Source organism: Ciona intestinalis, chromosome 2 (genome assembly GCF_000224145.3).
Source record: "Ciona intestinalis chromosome 2, KH, whole genome shotgun sequence".
Classification (NCBI taxonomy): domain Eukaryota; kingdom Metazoa; phylum Chordata; class Ascidiacea; order Phlebobranchia; family Cionidae; genus Ciona; species Ciona intestinalis.
In genome coordinates, this window is record NC_020167.2 from 3,238,478 (window position 1) to 3,258,950 (window position 20,473).

The 20,473-nt window shown below is 35.4% G+C and overlaps 2 protein-coding genes across 5 annotated transcripts in view; both read left to right on the plus strand.

Annotated features, from left to right (window-relative positions):
- LOC100178614 (AF4/FMR2 family member 4) overlaps nucleotides 1–11,561 on the plus strand; it is a 20,653-nt gene extending 9,092 nt beyond the window's left edge. For 2 of the 4 annotated variants that reach the window (XM_018817702.2, XM_026840934.1), the window contains 21 exons: nucleotides 779–872; nucleotides 1,173–1,266; nucleotides 1,354–1,466; nucleotides 1,617–1,663; nucleotides 2,074–2,136; nucleotides 2,793–2,873; nucleotides 3,230–3,266; nucleotides 3,355–3,394; nucleotides 3,801–3,971; nucleotides 4,040–4,149; nucleotides 4,208–5,205; nucleotides 5,259–5,405; nucleotides 5,710–5,798; nucleotides 6,112–6,220; nucleotides 6,813–6,904; nucleotides 7,467–7,651; nucleotides 7,960–8,095; nucleotides 8,556–8,649; nucleotides 8,888–9,058; nucleotides 9,485–9,656; nucleotides 9,941–11,561. In XM_018817702.2, the coding sequence (XP_018673247.1) occupies nucleotides 779–872; nucleotides 1,173–1,266; nucleotides 1,354–1,466; nucleotides 1,617–1,663; nucleotides 2,074–2,136; nucleotides 2,793–2,873; nucleotides 3,230–3,266; nucleotides 3,355–3,394; nucleotides 3,801–3,971; nucleotides 4,040–4,149; nucleotides 4,208–5,205; nucleotides 5,259–5,405; nucleotides 5,710–5,798; nucleotides 6,112–6,220; nucleotides 6,813–6,904; nucleotides 7,467–7,651; nucleotides 7,960–8,095; nucleotides 8,556–8,649; nucleotides 8,888–9,058; nucleotides 9,485–9,656; nucleotides 9,941–10,068 (3,171 nt within the window). In that variant the 3' untranslated portion in view covers nucleotides 10,069–11,561. Of the gene's footprint in view, nucleotides 1–370; nucleotides 473–718; nucleotides 873–1,172; nucleotides 1,267–1,353; nucleotides 1,467–1,616; nucleotides 1,664–2,073; nucleotides 2,137–2,792; nucleotides 2,874–3,229; nucleotides 3,267–3,354; nucleotides 3,395–3,800; nucleotides 3,972–4,039; nucleotides 4,150–4,207; nucleotides 5,206–5,258; nucleotides 5,406–5,709; nucleotides 5,799–6,111; nucleotides 6,221–6,812; nucleotides 6,905–7,466; nucleotides 7,652–7,959; nucleotides 8,096–8,555; nucleotides 8,650–8,887; nucleotides 9,059–9,484; nucleotides 9,657–9,940 lie in introns of those variants that run through there. The other 2 variants (XM_018817703.2, XM_009859320.3) reach the window with 2 other exon arrangements.
- A 427-nt stretch (nucleotides 11,562–11,988) lies between these two features.
- Nucleotides 11,989–19,151, plus strand: LOC100176293 (anaphase-promoting complex subunit 1-like). The gene is made up of 14 exons (XM_002122461.5): nucleotides 11,989–12,935; nucleotides 13,143–13,234; nucleotides 13,521–13,652; nucleotides 14,149–14,319; nucleotides 14,443–14,623; nucleotides 14,822–14,991; nucleotides 15,164–15,393; nucleotides 15,833–16,017; nucleotides 16,625–16,800; nucleotides 17,119–17,184; nucleotides 17,432–17,584; nucleotides 17,866–18,073; nucleotides 18,489–18,703; nucleotides 19,029–19,151. The coding sequence occupies exons 1-14, from the start codon at nucleotides 12,860–12,862 to the stop codon at nucleotides 19,110–19,112; spliced, it is 2,139 nt and encodes a 712-aa protein (XP_002122497.2). The 5' UTR covers nucleotides 11,989–12,859; the 3' UTR covers nucleotides 19,113–19,151.
- The last annotated feature ends 1,322 nt before the right edge of the window (nucleotides 19,152–20,473 follow it).

Below are 20,473 nucleotides of genomic sequence, written 5' to 3' on the forward strand. Positions count from 1 at the left end.
TGGCAGTGCAGGTAACCACCATTTCAAATATACTTTCATTTCAATTTTAGCTGTATTAGGTAGATTTTAAACTATAAATATGCCTTGTAATTCATAGCAGTTTATTTTTTATTGGCAGTCTGGTGTAGACTTAAACGATTAAAAGCTGTGTGGTGTAGACTGTGCCTTTGTCAACGAGGACACCAGTGACGTTGTATTTAAAACAAACTTTGATCTTTCGATTATCTCCATCACACTTGTTGCTTCATCAGTTTAATTTTCGCTTCTCAGGAATGCTTTGAATGTAGATTCTGTTTCCATGATAGACTTTAATAGGTGAAATCTTATCTGATGTTTCAGTGATGCTGTCTAATATTTGCTTATAACGTGGAGTTCTTTATTCAATTCAGGCAACCGTATAAGATGTTAGGGTCTTTAAAAATGTAAACTGAATTTTTTTGTTCTTGAAATGTGGGGTTCAAGATACATACAGGTGGTTATAATTACTCATTGTTCCTATTAGTTGCATATATATATATATTTATATATATCCATACACACAGGTGTATTGTCAGAATCAGATAAGTCCAAATTGCAGCTTGTGATTTTCCGCATGTAAATCTTTAAGCTTAAACAGGAGGAAAGGTATTGAAGAATAATGCATCATTATATAAAGCAATTTTCCTAAGTTGTATCCTTACTGTCATGCTCTATACATAAACCCACTACTTCCTGACAGGCTGAGAGGCAGGATTCGCTGACGAACCGCATCGAACACGTGCTCGGTGATATGAATGAGGTCCAGAAACATTTGGGAAGTGAACCAAATATTTGGCTTGGTACATCTAGAAACCAACAGAATCTGTCAAGGTCACAGACTTATCGAAATCAAGGTGACAGGATGTTAGGTGTTTCTATTTAAGTGAATCATTTATAAAGATTGTGTGGACTTAGTCATGGGGATTGCTTAGAGCAGATGCTGCCATTTCATATCACGATGTAAACAATTACCACGAGTACTCGGATTTTGCTACCTGGTAAAAAAGTTCTCAAACATTACACTGTGCCTGGTAAGAGCAGCAGCATAATAAAAGTTGTATACGTCATCTAGAATTAAATTGAGTTGTGCGGTTCATGTAATATGATCTATTATTTTAACCTAATGATGTTAATTAATTTTTCCGGAAATTTAGGGCCACAAAACCATTCATCTCGTTCTAAACCGCAATCAAATTCATCTGTGTATTCGCCAGGTCAAGAAAAATCTCAAATTGGCTCCAAAAGACGGTGAGTAAATTATCTAAGACACCATCTGAGGCACGTGTAGGCTCTTGGTTAAAGGCACGTTTTGATAATGTATTGATTTTATTTCAGCGATGAGTCAAGTCAGCAAAACAATTTCTACCCAAAATACCAATCCTCTAATTTGAGTCGACACAACCATAACAACAATACATCAGATCGTATTAGTTCAACTCCTCTGCCAGGTTTGCTTAATTTTTCTGTCCTTTTCACATGACAACGTTTATTGAAATGTCTACTTTACTAAAATGTCTAATTTACTTTCTTTGAGTCCGGATTCAAATTTTACATTAGCTTCATAAAATTATATTAAAATGCCCTTTTTCCATTTACAGATCACAAGGGCCGTTCAAAGTCACCAAGAAATGGTATTACTGAGCAGGTTGGTAGTCTTCATGTTTCATGCAGTGACTAAAATTCTTCAAATACAGGATGTACCAAACCTGTGCCCTTTTGTTGGCGCATGGAAATTAAATATCAAGTATTATAAAGGTTTTAGCTTGCATTGTATTCATTAAGCTGTACAATGTGTTACAAATCAATAAGATTATATACATAAGACCACTATCCAACATGACGCGGCATTGGTGTAGATGAGCATAACAGGTAGGAGCTTAATGCACACATGCAGTTGCCACTTTAAACGGGCCTTGCACCATTTTAAACAGAGCATTGTTTGAACAAGCGCAGGATTGTTGCTGTCACGCAGTGCTGGCTATTATGTATGCTTGTTGTTTTGTATGTTGATTCACAGTATCCTGTAACCTTAATAAATTATTTGAAAACTTGCAGGCTCACAACAGAGAGCGCTTACAAAGTGTGGATATGCCAGTGGCTGTGGAGAACATATTTAAGGTTGGTAGCTTTTACTGGCTTATCCTGGCTTTAACAGGATTATTCTAGTTCAGAGCCTCAATCATTAACAGAATGCCACCTGTTTAAGACCGAAATAGCAAAGATATTGGCATGTGGATTTCATGCATAGTAATCGAATCTCATTTCTTATCACTTCTCAATACCTCGACTTTCTAGTCTGAGTCATACCTTGCATAATGCTTAAATACTGCTTCACAGTAAAAATAGTTCCATTGCTCATGGCCCTTTATTTCTCATGGGGTTTCCATGTGCAGCTCATACCACATACCTGCTAGCTGATCATTTATTTATGAGGGAGTAGGCCCCAGTAAATCATCACAAAAGACATTCCAATCCTGAACAACAAACCAAGTGGAAGCAAAATATAATTACACAAAATAAGACAAATCTTTTCTTAAATGCGTATAATTTAAGATGAAATTCTCTCAGCTTATATGCTCCCAAAATCACTGAAGCATAAAGCTAAACAATAGAAATAAAATAAACATGTTTATCGCAATAACAAACATTATTAAATAATAGGGACCCTGTAAATAGGTAACACAAGCGACCTAACTAACATAGAAATCATGTTCAATAAAACAATAAAATGTTTTAAGTTAATGATTGCAAACAAAGTTTTTCCTCAATAACAGGAGATGCTTCAAATGAATGAACCACTCAGCGAAATTCAAACTCCAAACATTGGTCAGGAATTTAACTTTGTCAAATCAGAGGTAACTTTGGTGTTTACCTTTCTATATAAAGCTGTCAAAGCTGTCATAGACACTAAGTATATATAAAAAATAGTAAATTTGGGGGTGACATCGGTTTGTTAAAATGTAGTTACCCCCATTCACCCATAGCTGTCAAACATTAGACACATTATAAATTAATGTACAATATATTATGGCTCTGCTTGTTTGTATAGGGTCCTACCACCGAGGTAAAACCTATAGACTGCAAACCTTGGGTATCAAATGAAATGATGAAATTCTGTTTAAAAAATTTGGAGTAACATGTCACCCCTAGGCCCCAGTGTTACACCTGTGGTTGTCATAGCTTTAAATTTACTGATTTTTCTCATTTTTAGACCAAAATCAAAGAAGAGCCTAAAGAAAAATCCCATGGTAAGTCTACAGTGGCAATTTTAGTTTTGATTTTTAATTAAACTTTTGCAAATATCCTGACTAAAATTGCTTTGTTTATCTTTGACAGCTGTTCGGCCAGATCTGGAAGACAATGCTGCTACTATGAGGTAATAATGGGGTGAATGCACAACTATTGATTTCCAGCTGTCATTGAATGATCAATAATCAGTTCACAATGTTTTGTTCTATGTGTTTTTGATGAATTAAATGCCAACATTAACACATAGTGATAACACTTAAGTGGACATGGTCACATGGATTACACACTTGAAGATATTATCAAATTAATACATTTGTATGGTTCTATGTTAAAGTCATTTTTGAGACAATGCTGTGTTGTATTTATTCATACATCAAAATAAAAGTTTGTAATTTATCGGTCTTCTAAAATTGGCAGGTTTCGTTTAAATATGGGGTACCTTGTAACGAAAAAAACACATCATGGTGTTGGATGGTCTTTGAGAACCACTAGTGTAAATGTAATTATTGACAACTTTATACATCACGTTGCAGTAGCAGTGATGAGAACAGCAGCGATGAGTCTGACGAAGAGTCAGACGATAGTGATGCAGAGGAGGGGACTAACAAGTGGGTCCTCAGCGGGTATCTTGATGACTCAGCAGCTGCCAATGATTCGGTGACTGAGCAAAAACCTGAAGCTGCCAAGCAGAAAAACGCCGAAAGGTAAATTGCTGGTGTTTTTAATGTAAAAAAGTTAAAATATATATGGAAAATTTGTTTTTTTTTTGCAGTTCACACTCTTCTACGAGAAAAGCTGTCACAAGGGGACGCCCTAGTGAGCGGAAAAACTCGGTAGACACAAAAACTCGAAATTCTTCATCTAGGAGTTCTTCAGTAAAAGGTTTGAATAATAGTCTGTGTGGCAGGACCACAGTGTCAATTACCACATGCTCGTTTAGGTAAAACGGACGACAAGTCCAGTGAACGTTCAAAATCTGCTAGCAAAGGTCGGTTGGGTTCATCGCACAGATCTTCCCCTGTGAGGTCACAATCATTGCAACGACCAACAAAACCATCGTCAAAAGCTGTGCAGGACGTAAAACGTAACAACAACAAACAAAGTCCTCTTTCTGAGAGGAAGAGTCCTGTTCCCAAACCTCAGAGCAATGAACAATCAGCGAACAGGAATTGCAACAATTCCATGCTGTTCAGTGTCAGCAACGAAACTTCCAGCCAGACACCCAGTGACCAGAGACATCGAGTTGGACAAAAATCTCCGATGACGGCGATAAAAAATCATGGCCGCATCGCTGAGAAAAAACATCGGGGCGTTTCCCCATCCTCACAGTCTTCATCAGACTCCAGTTGTTCCGGATCGGAAGATGAAAAATCTCCGACCCGATGGAACAGCTTCCGCGAGCGCTCTAATTCTAGTTCTTCCAACAAACCATCCGTCCATAGTAAAAAGCAAAACAACTCAAAATCTTCAATTGACCGTAGGTCCGCCCCAAGTGCCCTTGCCAAGCCGGACATGGATCGTCGAAAACCTCCGAAACCGGATCAGTCAAACCTTCGACCTCCGATCTCCCAACACGATGTGAAACACCGCCATCCTAGATCCAACGAGTCAACTCCTACATCGCAGGAAACGAGGGAAGGTTCAGTTGCCAAACAACCAAACCCACAATCGAGACCAAAATCAAAGAAGTCTTCCAAACAAAGACGCAGTGTTTCATCTCCCGTTACCAATGAGCCAAAGCCATCAAGTTTCCCTTCATTATGGGTGAGGATACTTCCATCTTCAAGCAATGACCCAGAAGAATCTTACCCTGACACCCACGCACCAATGGACACTTTCCAACCTGAGCCACGCCCCCGATCATCCACCAATCGCACGGCAGCTGTATCTACAGGCAGTGAGACAGAAAAGCCATTACAAAGAGCAAAAAATGTCCAGGTACGACATTGTTTTACTTTTAGAGGATCAACTTTACACTATTAATTTCCCAGGTTGCTGTTGCTGCCAGCTCAAGCGACTGGTCACCCCGTACAGCAATGAACAAACGAAAACACAATCAGCCTTACGATTCCACTTCAGTTGCGGACCAGAAATCAAAACGAAGAAAACAAGAAACCCCATCACCAACCAACAGCCAGGTAAATATTTTAATGTTTATTTTGTATATTGACCATAAAAAACTATTTAATTTTTGGCCTATTATATGCAATTGTAAAAAATTCAATCGTTTCAGGCTATTTTACTTTAGTTTTATTACATGTTGCTAGCTAGTTCCTTTCCCACTTAGTGTATTGTAATACACGCACATACTACAGGTCTTTACATATTTAAACATTACCTAATCATAAATATAAAATGTTGTTCAAATTAATTTATTTCAACTCTGCTTTATTATGTTCATATTAAGCCAGGAGACCATATTAATATAACCTGATACAACAGGGTCGACAACCAACACACAGCATTGCAGCAAGCGAAAGCTCCCAACATTCACGTAAAGAAAACTTTCAATGGAAGGATAGAAGGAAAGGGTAAGTTTCAAGTAAAGAAAATAACTAAACGAAAAACAATAAAACGGTTTGTATTAGTTTCTTTTAAAAATAATTAATTAGTATATAGGTAATAACAAAACAGTTTTTTTAGTTTCGTTAAAAAGTAACCAAGTAATATATAAGCAACAACCAAACAATTTTATTACTAACTTCAAAAATAACAAATGTTAAAAATAAAACAAGTTGTTCTCGTTGTCTTAAACAAATATTAAAATAGTACATCATAACCAAACAGTTTTATAAGTACTACAAAAAATTATCAACATAATCTAAGTAAAATGATTTTTATTAGTTCCAGGTCACCACATAATCCAAGCTGGAACCAGGAACCAACTTACAACCAAAACCAACCATCCAGTTACCACGAACCAGCAAACAATATACGACCACCCCAAGTCAAGGTAACCATCATATATACTTTTAAAAATGTGAATACAATTTAAATTATTAGAAACTATTTTTATCTATAGGTATCTTGTTTTTTGTTTTTTTAACAAAATTTTAGGTGATACTGCTAAAATACAGTTACTCTCTCTTAGTTAGCAAACATAGATAATTTCATTGAATAATGTGTGTGAATGCAGTATATATGATGTTGCACCACTGTTTTAAAAGTTGGAGTAACATGTGGGCACCCCAAAACATCACGCCTATGTTTTATTTATAATTTGTGTTCATTTGCTTTTTTCTTTCGTTTACCTTTGTTCAATTTTAACATATCGCGTTTATAGCTTGGCGTATAGGTAACATAGTACCATTATATTTATACACATGTTAGCACACACTGCACACTGGTTACAGTTTTTTAATATATTAGTTCTATGTTCATATTACTTTACGTTTCATTAGCCATTATCATCAATCTAGTTAACACACAAACTGTTACACAAAAATAAAAATAGTTTACATTGTTGCAAAATACTCCATCCAACTTTTATAAGTAGGTCAGTTTTTTTAAGCCTGCATTTGTTTATCACTGGTAATGCTTTACAGCTGGAAACCTGCCAAAGCACTTCCCATTCTGCTTCAGCTGGTGTTGCTTCTATTGTTTCAGAACCTGATTCGAGTTGGCCTGAACAAGAAAAGTAAGAAATTATTAAATTAAACATAATTAGTTCAATACATGCCAATTATATTGGCACTTAGAATTTAATGAAGTTAATATTTAAGAACAAAGGTTTGAACCGAATGTGTAGGATAATTTCACATAATATGACTGTGTATTGTTTAGTGGGCCTGTATAATAATAATGAAAAAATCAGAAAATGAAAAAATGTATCTTAAACAATAAATCCTTATCTTTAATAAAGAACTAATATAAAAACTGTTTATTCAAAAAAATCAAACTTGATGTCAATGTATAGTAGGGTGGGGGAAGATAGGACACCTTTCATTCTATTTTCTCAACCCATTTGTTAGTAAAACAAAGAACATTCAAAGAATTATAAAACTGTTTCCTCACGACTCCCATAGACCACTTTTAATTGTTTAAAACACGATTAGGATATTTGGATATTATGTGCCAAAGGTGTCCCATCTTCTCTACCTCACTATAAAATCTTTTAAAATATCAGTAATACCAGGCAAACAAAGTGTTACTCTAGCAATACGCCATGAATGGGTGTTAATTGTTTCATTTATAATCAGGTTGCTGAAGTCGGATCAATACATGCGTGAGGGTAAGAGACTTAAGCATGAGGGAGATGCTTTCACTGACTCAAGGACTGGTCGTACAAGAGTGGGAGAATCGCTGAGTCGGGCTCTCGTTTATTACGATGCAGCTTTGTGTTTCATCATGAATGGCTATACCCTGGAACTCGAAAACGGAAATGGTAATTTTTTTATTTTTTTGGCAGATTTACTTACAGTGCTGCCACAGTGGTATGACATGTTCTATAAGTTTTGGAAAATCTTTATTAAAACTATTTTAATTATTACTATGCCTAACATAAGCATACTATGTGTGATACCTTGCAAATAATCAAATATACAACAATTAAAAAATTATTTCTCTAAAAACTAACTTTTAAAGGTACATAAATAGTCTTTAGAAGGTATATAATTAGTCATATAAATTAATTTCTACCCTACTCTAATTTTGGATATGTCTACTTTTTTCAATTAATGTAAAATTGTTTAGATCGTAATGAAAGTGGTTCTTCCCACTCACCCACTAGTATGTATCATCAAACCATTTCACTTATGGATTACATTCGAAAGATGAGACCACACGATGACACTGAAGAACTCGCATTTAAACGACTTAATTTATCATGGTGGGTTTTTGTAGTAATTGTTGCGTGGTACTCACATGCTGTTGCTCACTGGTTAGGCACTTGCATTTTAACTGAAGGTTATTAAGTACTATGCTTTGTCCATAGGCTTATTTGTTCTTGGGAAATACACTTAAAAGAATTGCTCTAACTCAGTAATCACTAATGAGTTGTAGCACCCATGCTGTTTGGGTGATATTAGCTCTCTTGTCTAAAACTTAAGTTTCCATGGCTTGTCACACTGTAGGACGTAGAATGAACAAAAAGTAGTGCAGACTGCAGTTCATGTACTTCACCCATTAATGTACATTATTTCATTGATCTGTTCCATGTGGGCAAGGTTCTGTGGTAAGCGAAGTCAAGGGACCTAATATATAGGCCTGAGTTGGCCTATTCCTTTATGGTATTGGCAATAGGTATGATATTAGTACTTAGAGAGAATTATAGATTATTTTCATTTCAGCATTCGTTCTCAAGCCCTTTTATTCTTACGTATTTACAAGTTAAAGAAAGATATTGCAAACAAATATTCTGAGATTTTAAACGACCAGTTCAAGGTGAGATTACTGTTTACTATTTGCTATTTTTTTAACAAAAATCAAATTTAAAAACTATAAAAAGTAATTTAAGAAAAAACAACGATCATAAATTTATAATAACAAACAAAAACAATTGACAAAAATTGAAATATTCTTTTTGAAAAAATTCATCTTCGGCTTTGTTTTAAAAAAAATTGTCTGTTTAAATAAAACCTATTATATATTCTTTTTATTTTAAATACATCTACATTTTCAGCAAACTGGTAATAAATCGAACCGTACCCCATCACCATGGCACAATGTAAGTGGACAGAATGTTGTTTCTCCCATGTCACCTGCCGTACCTTCACCTTATGGCATCACAATACCTGGACCTTCCCCAGTGGCTGGATCAACCAATTACGAGCCTGTGTCAAGCTCCACCCAGGTAATTATGATGTCATAATAGATAACTAGGAATAGTTTGTTCTGTCATAACAACACACTTGATCAAAGCATTTGCTGTCTAGTTTGATTTGATCTAGATTTAGCTGGAATTTTAGTTCAACAGATTTAATTTAGTCGGCTTGTTTTAAATTTGTAAAACTGTACTTGGCAGAAGCAAAAAAAATGATATAATTACATACATCATAAAATACAATATTTTTCATATGGTATTAATAATATTTATTGTTAATACAAGAGAGAGAAAGATGGTCAGCACACTATATTCTAAACCATCCCCACCCAATATACCATGTCTTTCAATTTAGTATTTAATTTTATATTATTATTTTCTTTAACTTTAAATATTTGAATTTATAAAGTTTTTTTTACACCAAAATTTTTGGAATTTATAATTTTTTCTACCCAGGTAAGCAAGATGACTTCCCCTCCAACTTCCAGCACGATCTCAGTTGCCCCAAAGCTCTATGACATCATAAAGCATTACCACTCGATCACCAGAAGCCTGATGCTTGCCCACGAGAAGTGGGAGCAAGCGGAAGCTCTTCAAAAGGAGCAAGTGCTCTCTGGAGGTGGCACCGGTAAGATGGCAATCATTTATGGTTTAGTTGTATAGTTCTCAAATAAAACTTTGTTTTTTATGTTCCAACATTGGTCTTCTAAACCTGTGTCTCTATTTAAGCGGCGCAGTGCTGTTTCAAATGATCATTTATAATATTTAAACTGTCTTTATGTAACACTGAAAATTGCTCATCTTAATTTTAGCTTATTTGTTCTCGTCTGATTTTTAGTTAATTAGAAATTTTTGTATATTAAAAAATTACTCAATTTTTTATTTTTTTAGATATGTTATTTTGTGTTTCAGATTTTTTCCGCAATGTTGAAACTCTATGTGGTCGCACACTGATGTTGCACAGCTCACTTCGAGATCTAGTCACTTATAACAAGGTTGTTTTGCATCAACTTCGAGCCATCAAGTCACCACACGATTAAGGCCACTGTGATATCACAATCAGTATTTATTTTACACAATCAAAGATCTATTGTTACAACATAATGAGCTTCATTACTTGGCCTTTTCTTCTGTTTCCCTTTTCCAACTGGCCTCCCATTATTCCATACATTGGTAAAAATTGCGCAACACTGGAGTGCACTCAACTTCATATATAATTAATTCCCAAGTTCTTTCACTTTTGAGGTAGTACCAGAGAAATTACGGTACCAACTGCACTTTAATAAGTTGGAACAACACCGAATCCAAGCCAGTGTTAATCTGCCTGTGACCACAGGGAGTTTTCTTTTCCTTAAATTCCTCTGCAGATGACTTGAAATTGAACTGGAACCCATTTTGTTGCAAAAAAGGACTTTCCCTGTTGAACAAGCTTCAATAGCAGAGGTTTCTTTGAAAAAGTTCAAACTTTCTTCCCGTTTCCTGGTCGCGGCCCTTGTTTCTCTTTCCAGCCCGTCTTGGGGCATTTCTTATCATGTCCGTATCTTTTCTGAGAAAAGAAGAAAAAAATCAAAACAAAAAAGCAGAAGAATATATATGTTGGAACCGCTTGTTACAGATGTGTCTTCTGTTCTGCACTTGTTGCTCAGTGCATGAGGATATATTGTAAGGAATACAGATTTATATACGGGTGCTTCTCTATTTCTCTTCTTTGTTCCTAGCCCCGTAGTTACTTTCGAAAATCTTCCCATTAGTTTCCATGGAGATGTGTTGGTTGCCATGGTGATGCAGTGGATTTTTGTTGGTGCTTGGGTTCACCTGTTAAAAAATACTGATGGACAAAAAAATAACTTATTACCGTTTTGTGTCTTATGCAAACTTGCTGCTCTTGGAAAAACTTGGAACACTAAATGCAAGAACAGTATGCTTATACCTTACTATTCTAAGCAATACCTGTTGGCAGTAGAGCTCACATAGTCCAAGTTTGCAACAGCTTTTATGTAATGTTAAACTGAGGACGATTTCTGTATCCTTATACTGAAGGATATGTAATATGCAATTCCTTCATTTCCTATTCCATAATAATATGGTATGCAAATCCAAATAATTATTGACAAATGCATTTGGTTAGGGGTTAGTAATTTTATCATTTTAAAAACTGTTTTACTAGAAATATATCCTGTAGGTGCATTTGCAGATTGCAGTACATGTTGAATTAAGACCACACCTTCACAATTTGCCAACCTTTTAAATACTTTAGAACAAGATTTTAATCCTTACCGTTTTAGTGCGGCCAGCAGACATGTCTTAGTTTAAATTTTGAAAATTATAATTTCCGCCAATTCCGTTCCAACTTACTTCGTTTTCCATCATCGTGTTTTGTTTCAATTCTGCTTTCATGTTACATGTATTCTATTAGCTATAAACTGGTACTTGGCAGTAATGGCTGCAAGAACTACTAAACCATACATTTTGGCTGTGTTCCGATTACTGTACTTTCGTATATATTACTTGACAATAGACACTAAACCCTTATGAAATAGTATTTAAAAAGTGTGGCACACACTGTTACATCTAACATATTTCTGCCTTTTATCTGCCTTAGCCCACATGTGTTGTCGCTGTACAAGTTTTTGTGTTTCATTTTTTTCGCAAGTATCAATAAGTTTGCTCTGTTTACAGCAAATAAATTTATGATAAAACTACGAATCTGTGTGTTTTCTCTAAAAAATGTATTATTAGATTATTGGTATGGGTTTTGATACAGAAGTTGGTTAATCAGAATTAGTCAGTCGCTGCATAATCATATTTTTCTGGTAAAACTGAGATGCTGAACGCGCATTTCTGGCAGGTTTGATAATTAAATGTGCAAACATTTTATTCTTGGAAATATATCTTACTAACTCCCTTAAAATATTTTAGGGACTTTATGAGATCAGCCAAGCACGAAGTAAAAATTCCCGCAAAACGAAACTCAAATTCGATTAACGTGTAGATTTTTTTAATTTTCTGTATTGTGAGACCGAGTAACGTTAACATTTGGGTGTGATAAGATTAATATAATGGAGTTTAATACAGATAGCGGGTTTTGCCCTCACTGTGGCTCTATTTTGCCATTACCAGTCAATCCGATGGACACCCACATATCATGCAGATGTGGATACCAAACGCTTAGCGCTAATTGCAATAACATGATCATTTCAAGCGCAGAATTTACATTCAACGAAGTTAAAAAGAAGAAAAGTAAAAAGTCAACCGCGGCCAAAGGAATGACAGGGCCCACTATTGAACGAATTTGCGTTAAATGCGGTCACAACCAAATGACATACAAGACACAACAAATGCGTTCAGCAGACGAAGGAATGTCTATATTTTATTACTGTAAAAAGTGTGGCTCTATGGAAAAAGAAGATTCATAAACATTTCAGCTAAACTTTAAACTCATTTGTGTTCTTTTATGTTTTTAAAATTTTAATATTCAAAAAAATATTCAAAACTAATCAAATAACTGTTTTATGGTAAATATTTGCAAAGCATATTTTAATAGCTGCAACAATTCAACTTATAGTCGAGTAACTTTGGAAATAGCTGTTGTATCCAAATATGGCTTTCAACCTTTCACATCACCGTCACATGTCTCTTCAAATTAAGATACGTTATTTGACAGATTCACACATTCCTCTTCTTTGCAATTTTTCTCTGAAGCTTGTGCAAATGTTCCCGCATGCATTTCCCACATTATGAAATGTATTTGTTTTAAGCAGTGACTTTCTATTTGTACAAGCACACATACATGTATAGCTCTTGTATTGGCTAACTATCTGTTCTCATCCAATGTCAGCAATGATAGTTGCTCTGGAACCAAAAGAATTTATCCCATGTGGGCAAACAGCATGCGTGAACCACCCAGGTTAGTGGTGGTTGGTTATCAGAATATATAGCTGGAAACTTTTATATGTATATATAGTTTTTTTATTCTAATGCTAAATCTTTCCTTTCATATATATATACTTTATAACCTATTTTTATACTATAAATTTGGCAGCGTGTATATATTTTTAGTTTTTTGTTTAATATTTTTTCTTTTTATCTTATTTTCCTCTTTTTCTGATTCCAGGTGTGATTTGTCTTCATTTCAATCAATCACAAGAAGTTGGGACAAGTTTGCTTGGAACCTTGAGTCAGGTTACTTTAGATGACAAACCCAAGGTTTCTTCTGTTTTACTTTTATGTGATTCCTATTTCCGCAATTCTTTGCCAAAACTTTTTTTTATTGAAATATGAAATATTAGACTATGTGATTATGACCTCATGTTGAAAAAAGGATAATTTCATAATTAATAAATTAATAATATGATTATACAAATTTGAATTTTGGCATATCAACATCATTACAATATGTCATCATACAAAAATGATGTCATATTGTAATGATGTTGTAGCGCAGAAGTTGATGATGTCATAATAGAATATATAAGCTTTGATTTCTATTTAGGGCACAGACTCTTGGAAATTGCGAGTTTACAAAAATGTTGAGGAAGAATTATATTTATCCGGACACACTGTGGTGTGGAGTCGTGGTCAAACTGTTCTCAAAACTTTTACAGTTGATTCACTCGTTAAACAGGTAATATATACATATCTTGTTGTATGTACCGTGCTAACTTAGTGTAATTTGCTGTATCTTTTGTTTCTTATGAATTCTTTGAAAGTAATTACAAATATATTTAGCAAATTTAAAATATTTGGACACGTCTGTTACTTTGGTAAGTAGGAAATAGAAATATTGCAACTTTGTCATAAGTTTTTTGGCATAACTACAGAACAACCTCACCCAAGTTTAAATAAAGTTGTTTTGTTTACCAGCTGCCATCGTCGGCAGATGTGTTCTTGAGCAAAGACACTTAACAGGAATTGCTCCAATCAAGTGGACCCTTTTTATGAGCCTATAGAATCTGCCATACATTAAAAAATAGAGTCATCCACAAAGTTAGGCATGTGGTATCTTATAAAGCAGCACATGATGTATAAAACAGAACACCCATGTTATAGAAATTGTCGCTCTCCTGCTATGGGAGAAAAAAATAAGTTACATTCATTTGATTCATTTATCTTATGTACAGGTAGCATGGGGCTCGTTCTCTGTTAGCGGTGAGGATCCGTGTCAGTTCGATCTTCCACAGTCTAAACCTGGCACCTACCCATCTGTGGATGGTGTTGCTATGGTGACTGATGATGCAGTACACGTCTTCACTGATGATGGAGACAACTTTGTCACTGCTCTGCCATTCAAAGTAAGTTTATGAAACACTTTAGATACAGCACAGCCATAGACATGGGCCTACATGGACCATAGACAGCTTGGTATGTCACGTTTGCACATTATCACCAGAGAAAATATGTTGTAAAATCTTCAGGTTCGAGATTCATGGAATTTCAAGTTCGGCTTGCTCTTTGAGCGGAAGAGAGAGATGATGGAGAAGAACAAAGCCAACATGTCCTCCTTTCAAACATCTCTCCTTGAAAATGATCTTACCACCATATTTTGCCTCCAACATCCTCTCAGAGAGTTTTCTCCAGTGATCACTAAAACTCAAGGTGGGAGAAGTTTTAGTGTTGGGATTTTGGAAATCCTTTACATGTTACGATTAAAGCATGTTGGGTAGTTTATATATTGGTTATTTAATTCTTATTTCTCTTTTTTTTAACAAAAAAAAGTAATGAAAAAAAAAGAAATATATATATATAAAAATGGTTTTAAAAAAATGGTTTAAACTTTTGTGTTTTGAATTGCAGGTAGTGTCAGATACATGAATCGACCGCACGATTCGATCGTGTTTTGTGAAGAAGACTTCATACTCACGTGTGACAAGCGTCATGGTTTGCACACCGTCTGGCGAGCAAGAGCAGTGTCTGCCAACGATATTAACTTGCTGCAATCTTCAAGAGTACCAACGCAAAATCAGGTTGCTATTTCGTACATTGCATATTTTTGCTTAAAATAATATAAAAAATAAAAACAAATATCATTAATTAGGTTTTTTGAAATATTTAAATTTGTGATGTGTATTTAAAATTTTGTTATTTTTAGAGCCTTTTCTTCAATCAATATGTAAAAAAATTGTTTTTAACTTTCAGATGGGCAGTGTGTGCCATATGTCTATGTCAAGTCCGGGACTTTCCCCCTTTAGGGGTAGCTTTCGTGGGTCTCCTGGTTACCATGGCAACTCACATGGTGGGATTCCTCAATCAGGGATGAACAAAACCCCGCACACGAATAGGAACCCCTCGCTTGCCCACCTGTCATACACTCCCCATTCAAGTCGCGCCTTCTCACCAAGTGCCACTGGTTCCCTCATGTATCAAAAGTAAGATTGGGAAAGTTTTCAAATTTAGGCATCAGCAATAGCAGAAAGCAGAAATATTTATTCAATGTAATTAATGGCGTTTTAATTTATTGTTTATTTAATTAATTTTGCTACTCGATCTCTCCTGTATTAGAAGAAAATTATGTTTTTTTAAATTACAAAAAAGTATATCCATGTAGAAAGAGGTGACACATGCAATAAAAGAGTACAAATGGTATCATAGGTTTAAACAATTTTTAAGGATGTTTTTGTGTTTTTTTTATTTTTACCAATTTTTTGGAGAAAAACATGTTATTTTAATTTGTGGACAGTGTTGCCCATCAAGTATGAGCACAGCAATTATTTTTTATAAAACTTAAAAAAGAACTTATCATTATATAGAGCATGAATACAAAAAATTCTCTACATACACAGTGTGACCAATTCTTTCTGTTTCCAGCCATACATTTTCACCTTTGCGTCACTCACCCCACCTAACAAGGTCCCCATGTACACCAGTATCACACGAGTCATTATGCCTCAACAACAGCGTGTATGAGACAGCTGAGCCATTACAACCAGAGATATGCCTTGATCATATGTGGACTGAGACTGTTACTTGTACAAGGGAAGGTCTGAGTGTGGGTGGGTGCATATATGCATATGTGTCGGTATCTTTACTGGCCTATGCAATAATATATATATATATATATGCTTTTAAACAAATATATGGTTTCAACCACATATGGTTAATATTTCACCATTTTTTTTATCTAGTAGTATTTAACAACTGTTATTTTGACGCTATATACACTTTTTGTGTTACTGTTCTCGTAAATAAACAGACATGATTATTTTTTTATCTTTAACTTTATTATTATTCAGTTTTTTTTAATGTAGATAATTATTCAGTGGGTTTTGTTAATTCTGATTATAATTCCTAATTCGCAAATAAATACTTTTACTAATTTTTAAATTTTTGTCTTAGTGAACAATATGGTTTTAGCACAACTTTTACAGTGTAGTTATGTTTTTATATTTTGAAATAACACATTTAGTTGACACTGTTCTAGGTTCTATAATAATAATACTAGAATCCGGATTCTTTTTTCAGATCACTTATTAAACTTTAAACTGAAAATTACTTAAATTTCAAACGAAACATAACAGAACTAACACTTCATTCTCTCTCTCTGTATAATATAAGCAGTAATTGGTAGTTATGTTAATTTTAAACAACTTTCAACCAAAGGTTGTGCAACGAAAGTTTTTCTGATTCGCGACGTGTGTGACCAATCATATCTTGCTTATCATCTCGACAGCCAATCACAGTTGAGAGTTGTCCGATACAGTCACAGCAACAACTTGACACACCTCATATTTGGTGCCGTGGAGTCTATTCAAGCAAGAGATGCCGCGCCGCTCAAGGTCAACTTTATTTTTTTAAATAAATAGATTTTTTTGTCTCTTTAGTAACAGTGGCGAAGTCCAATTAGTATATCACCAAAATTATTATTTTCATAAAATATATTTAATATTTTGATATAAAAGTAGTGCACAGTTTCTGTTACTTTTTTATATGCGCGAGGTCCTATGGCTAGAAGACAAATCATTGAAAGTCACCTGTGATTCAGGGTATAGTTGTGCGAATACCGTAACACCCTTTTATTGAAACCAATGTTTTATGTCATGCAAAAAGAAATTCGTAATATATTTTTATATAATATTGCCATATATTTTATTTAGGATTTACGAATGCACGCCGTGCTTGATCTTTCTGGTTCCTTGGTTCTCTACACTGGCATAACGAAGGTATGCATTGAATCTATACAGATATATATACATCAGTCAAATGTAGGGTACATTTTCTAATAGTATTTCACATATTAAAAACCTTATTTTCAAACTTTATTAAATGTTATAGTCAATTCCTCAAACTTTAAAAAAAATTATCAATATATAAAAGTACAAATTATTAAAATGCAAAACTGGTCATATAAATAGGTTTCCCCTTTCCTCCTTATAGTTTTAAATTTTTCAATTTTATCAATTTTCTTAGGTTGTAAAAGTCAACTTAAGCGGACTACCCATGTCATCACTGGGTTTGTCGCATGGATTGCGCAACACTGCCTCTGTGCCCGCCACCCCTCAGCCAATCAGCACGCCCGCACATCCAAGTCGACCAACCAGTGCCATGGCAACCATGGAAGATGTAAAATTATTCTAATATTTTAGTTTTTTGCCATTATAATTTCTCCTTTTTTGTCAATATAATTTATTTTTTTGGCGTAATAATTTTTTGTTTTTTTCTTTGTAATAATTAATTTTTTGTTTTTTTTGCCGTTATATTTTATTTACAAGTTTCAAGAGACTTGTTTGCTGTTATTCTTATAACCGACCATTCTTTCTTTGGCAATTAGCAACAAAACAATGAAATTTGGGCAAAATATCCTACAAAACAAACAACGTAATTAAAAAAAGTTTTCTTTCTAGGTGGGTATGCTCTCCCCTGTACCTGAGCTCGATTACACAGGAAATGACATCAGCATTTTAACGGGGGATGAGTTTGCGTTTTCCACCTCTGGTTTCTCGTCACGGCTGGTGGGGCTCCCTCATGTGGTGGGATCGACACTAATCCTTGAGGTTGCCGGGGGCAACAACTATCGTGCTGAAGTTCCACAACTCTGCAGTTCCGAACTTGGTTTGTTTGTTACTTTTTGTTACAACGGCTACTTTTATATACCGTCACACTTTACTGCATTATTAAACTACATAGAGGTGTTACTTATAACTGTATTTATAGAAACATTTGTATCAGTATATAACATACTCAATATAGCATCTTGACTCAAGTCTAATAACTGCTTTATATACATTAGAGTTTAAATCTTGTTTACCAATATTCAGTGCTTTTTCACAACTATTTAATGCAATTTTTCTACCTATTTTTAAAATCCTAACTTACCTGTACAGTTATCTAATATTATATCAGTTTTTTTCTTAGTGTTGTGGTAATTAGAGAACACTGGCCTATATACCAAGTTTCATGTCCTGTCTTCCTGAAGAATCTCACCCCAAAATACTAAAATAGAATCACAACTTTTTTTCTCTGACAGTAAACATGTGCATGCGAGCTCTTCAGTTTGTGCTCCCCAATGATACATACCTCTCTTACGTCACCAAGTGGTACACCTTTCGCCACGCACCCGGTGCATTGAACGGCCGTCATGTGGAGTGGTCTTTGTTTGTTGACTGTTTACAAGAATTCCTTGGTTATGTGGGCATGAGTAGATGGCAGATGCGACAATCTGCCATACAAGACTCCATGGAGGTGAATGCAAATATTTTTATAGTAAAATTTTTTCTGCTCTTACACTTTATTTTCTGTACTTTTAAAAAATTTCATTGCGATTTTCCTACTTTTGAATGAAGCTATGTAACTTACCTTATCTTGTTTGGCCGGAAAATGACAGTCGTTATAACATGGGTGTTCATACACCTCGTATCAAAGCTACCATGTGTGTAACTTTGTTAGTGTTTTTTACCATCAAGTAGTAATTACTATTCGTCTGTGTTAGTTTCAAATCAAAGTCTGGTTGGTTTTTTATCATTTTTTTACCAAACTCATACATGGCACCAATCAAAATATATTCCAGTTTGATGTAAGCTCCTCACCAGTTGTTGCAGCCAAGAAGTCCCGACATAGTGACCTACTTGATCCTAAGGTATTGAAAATTTGAGCAGGTTTTATTCATGAATTTATTAATTAAAAATTTCGTCTAATGCATTAGTTAGTGTTAAGTAATTTCTACATCGAGTTCAGTGAGAGTTACTTATTTAGTATGGGTGAAGTCCTGCATCGTCGCACGGGTCCCTTTAATTAGTGCAGGTCCACTAGGTCCGCTAGGTCCGCTAGGTCCACTAGGTCCGCTAGGTCCACTAGGTTCGCTAGGTCCGCTAGGTCCACTAGGTCCACTAGTCCGCTAGGTCCACCGCTAGTCCACTAGTCCGCTAGTCCACTAGGTCCGCTAGGTCCACCGCTAGTCCACTAGGTCCGCTAGGTCCACTAGGTCCACTAGGTCCACTAGGTCCACTAGGTCCGCTAGGTCCACTAGGTCCGCTAGGTCCACTAGGTCCGCTAGGTCCACTAGGTCCGCTAGGTCCGCTAGGTCCACTAGGTCCACTAGGTCCACTAGGTCCACTAGGTCCACTAGGTCCGCTAGGTCCACTAGGTCCGCTAGGTCCGCTAGGTCCGCTAGGTCCACTAGGTCCGCTAGGTCCACTAGGTCCACTAGGTCCACTAAGTCCACTAGGTCCACTAGGTCCGCTAGGTCCACTAGGTCCGCTAGGTCCACTAGGTCCACTAGGTCCGCTAGGTCCGCTAGGTCCACTAGGTCCGCTAGGTCCACTAGGTCCACTAGGTCCACTAGGTCCGCTAGGTCCGCTAAGTCCACTAGGTCCGCTAGGTCCACTAGGTCCACTAGGTCCACTAGGTCCACTAGGTCCACTAGGTCCGCTAGGTCCGCTAGGTCCACTAGGTCCACTGCTGGGTCCACCTCTAGGTCCGCTAGGTCCACTAAGTGTTGTAATAATTGTTTTACATCTAGATGTATACATGACACGCCTCATGTCCAAAAGATGTATTACATATTTAATATTCAAAACAAGTGTTGTTTTATCGTGTTTTCTGTATTTTTTTTATTTAAATGCCTATTTCTGCTTATTTAACACACGTGCTTTTGGTTTTGTTTTGGTGATTTTGCGGGCGTTTGTATGTTTCTATTCTTTTTCTAGTGAAAGTTCTACACATGTTTTATGATTTATCGGAAATTAATACAATGTAGTATTATATGGCAGAGTAAGGTTGTGGTCGTAGGAATCTTCCGTTAAAACAATGACACGGAAGATCAAATATTTACTTATTTTTTATCCGACTTATTTTTTTATAATTATTATCAGAAGAAACATACACTAAAGGAAAACTAAGTCTACTACACAAGTTAACGAAAATAAAACGCGAACGAATAGCCACACATTACGAAGGTGCCACTTAAATATATGTTACATTTTTTTCATTTTCTTGTTTGGTGATCTTGTTCGA

Coding starts and splice junctions, on each gene's coding strand:
- LOC100176293 (XM_002122461.5), top strand. CDS start 12,860: ATGTCAGCAATGATAGTTGCTCTGGAACCAAAAGAATTTATCCCATGT. Junction 14,992..15,163: donor GAGTACCAACGCAAAATCAG/GTTGCTATTTCG, acceptor TTTAACTTTCAG/ATGGGCAGTGTGTGCCATAT. Junction 18,704..19,028: donor CCATACAAGACTCCATGGAG/GTGAATGCAAAT, acceptor AATATATTCCAG/TTTGATGTAAGCTCCTCACC.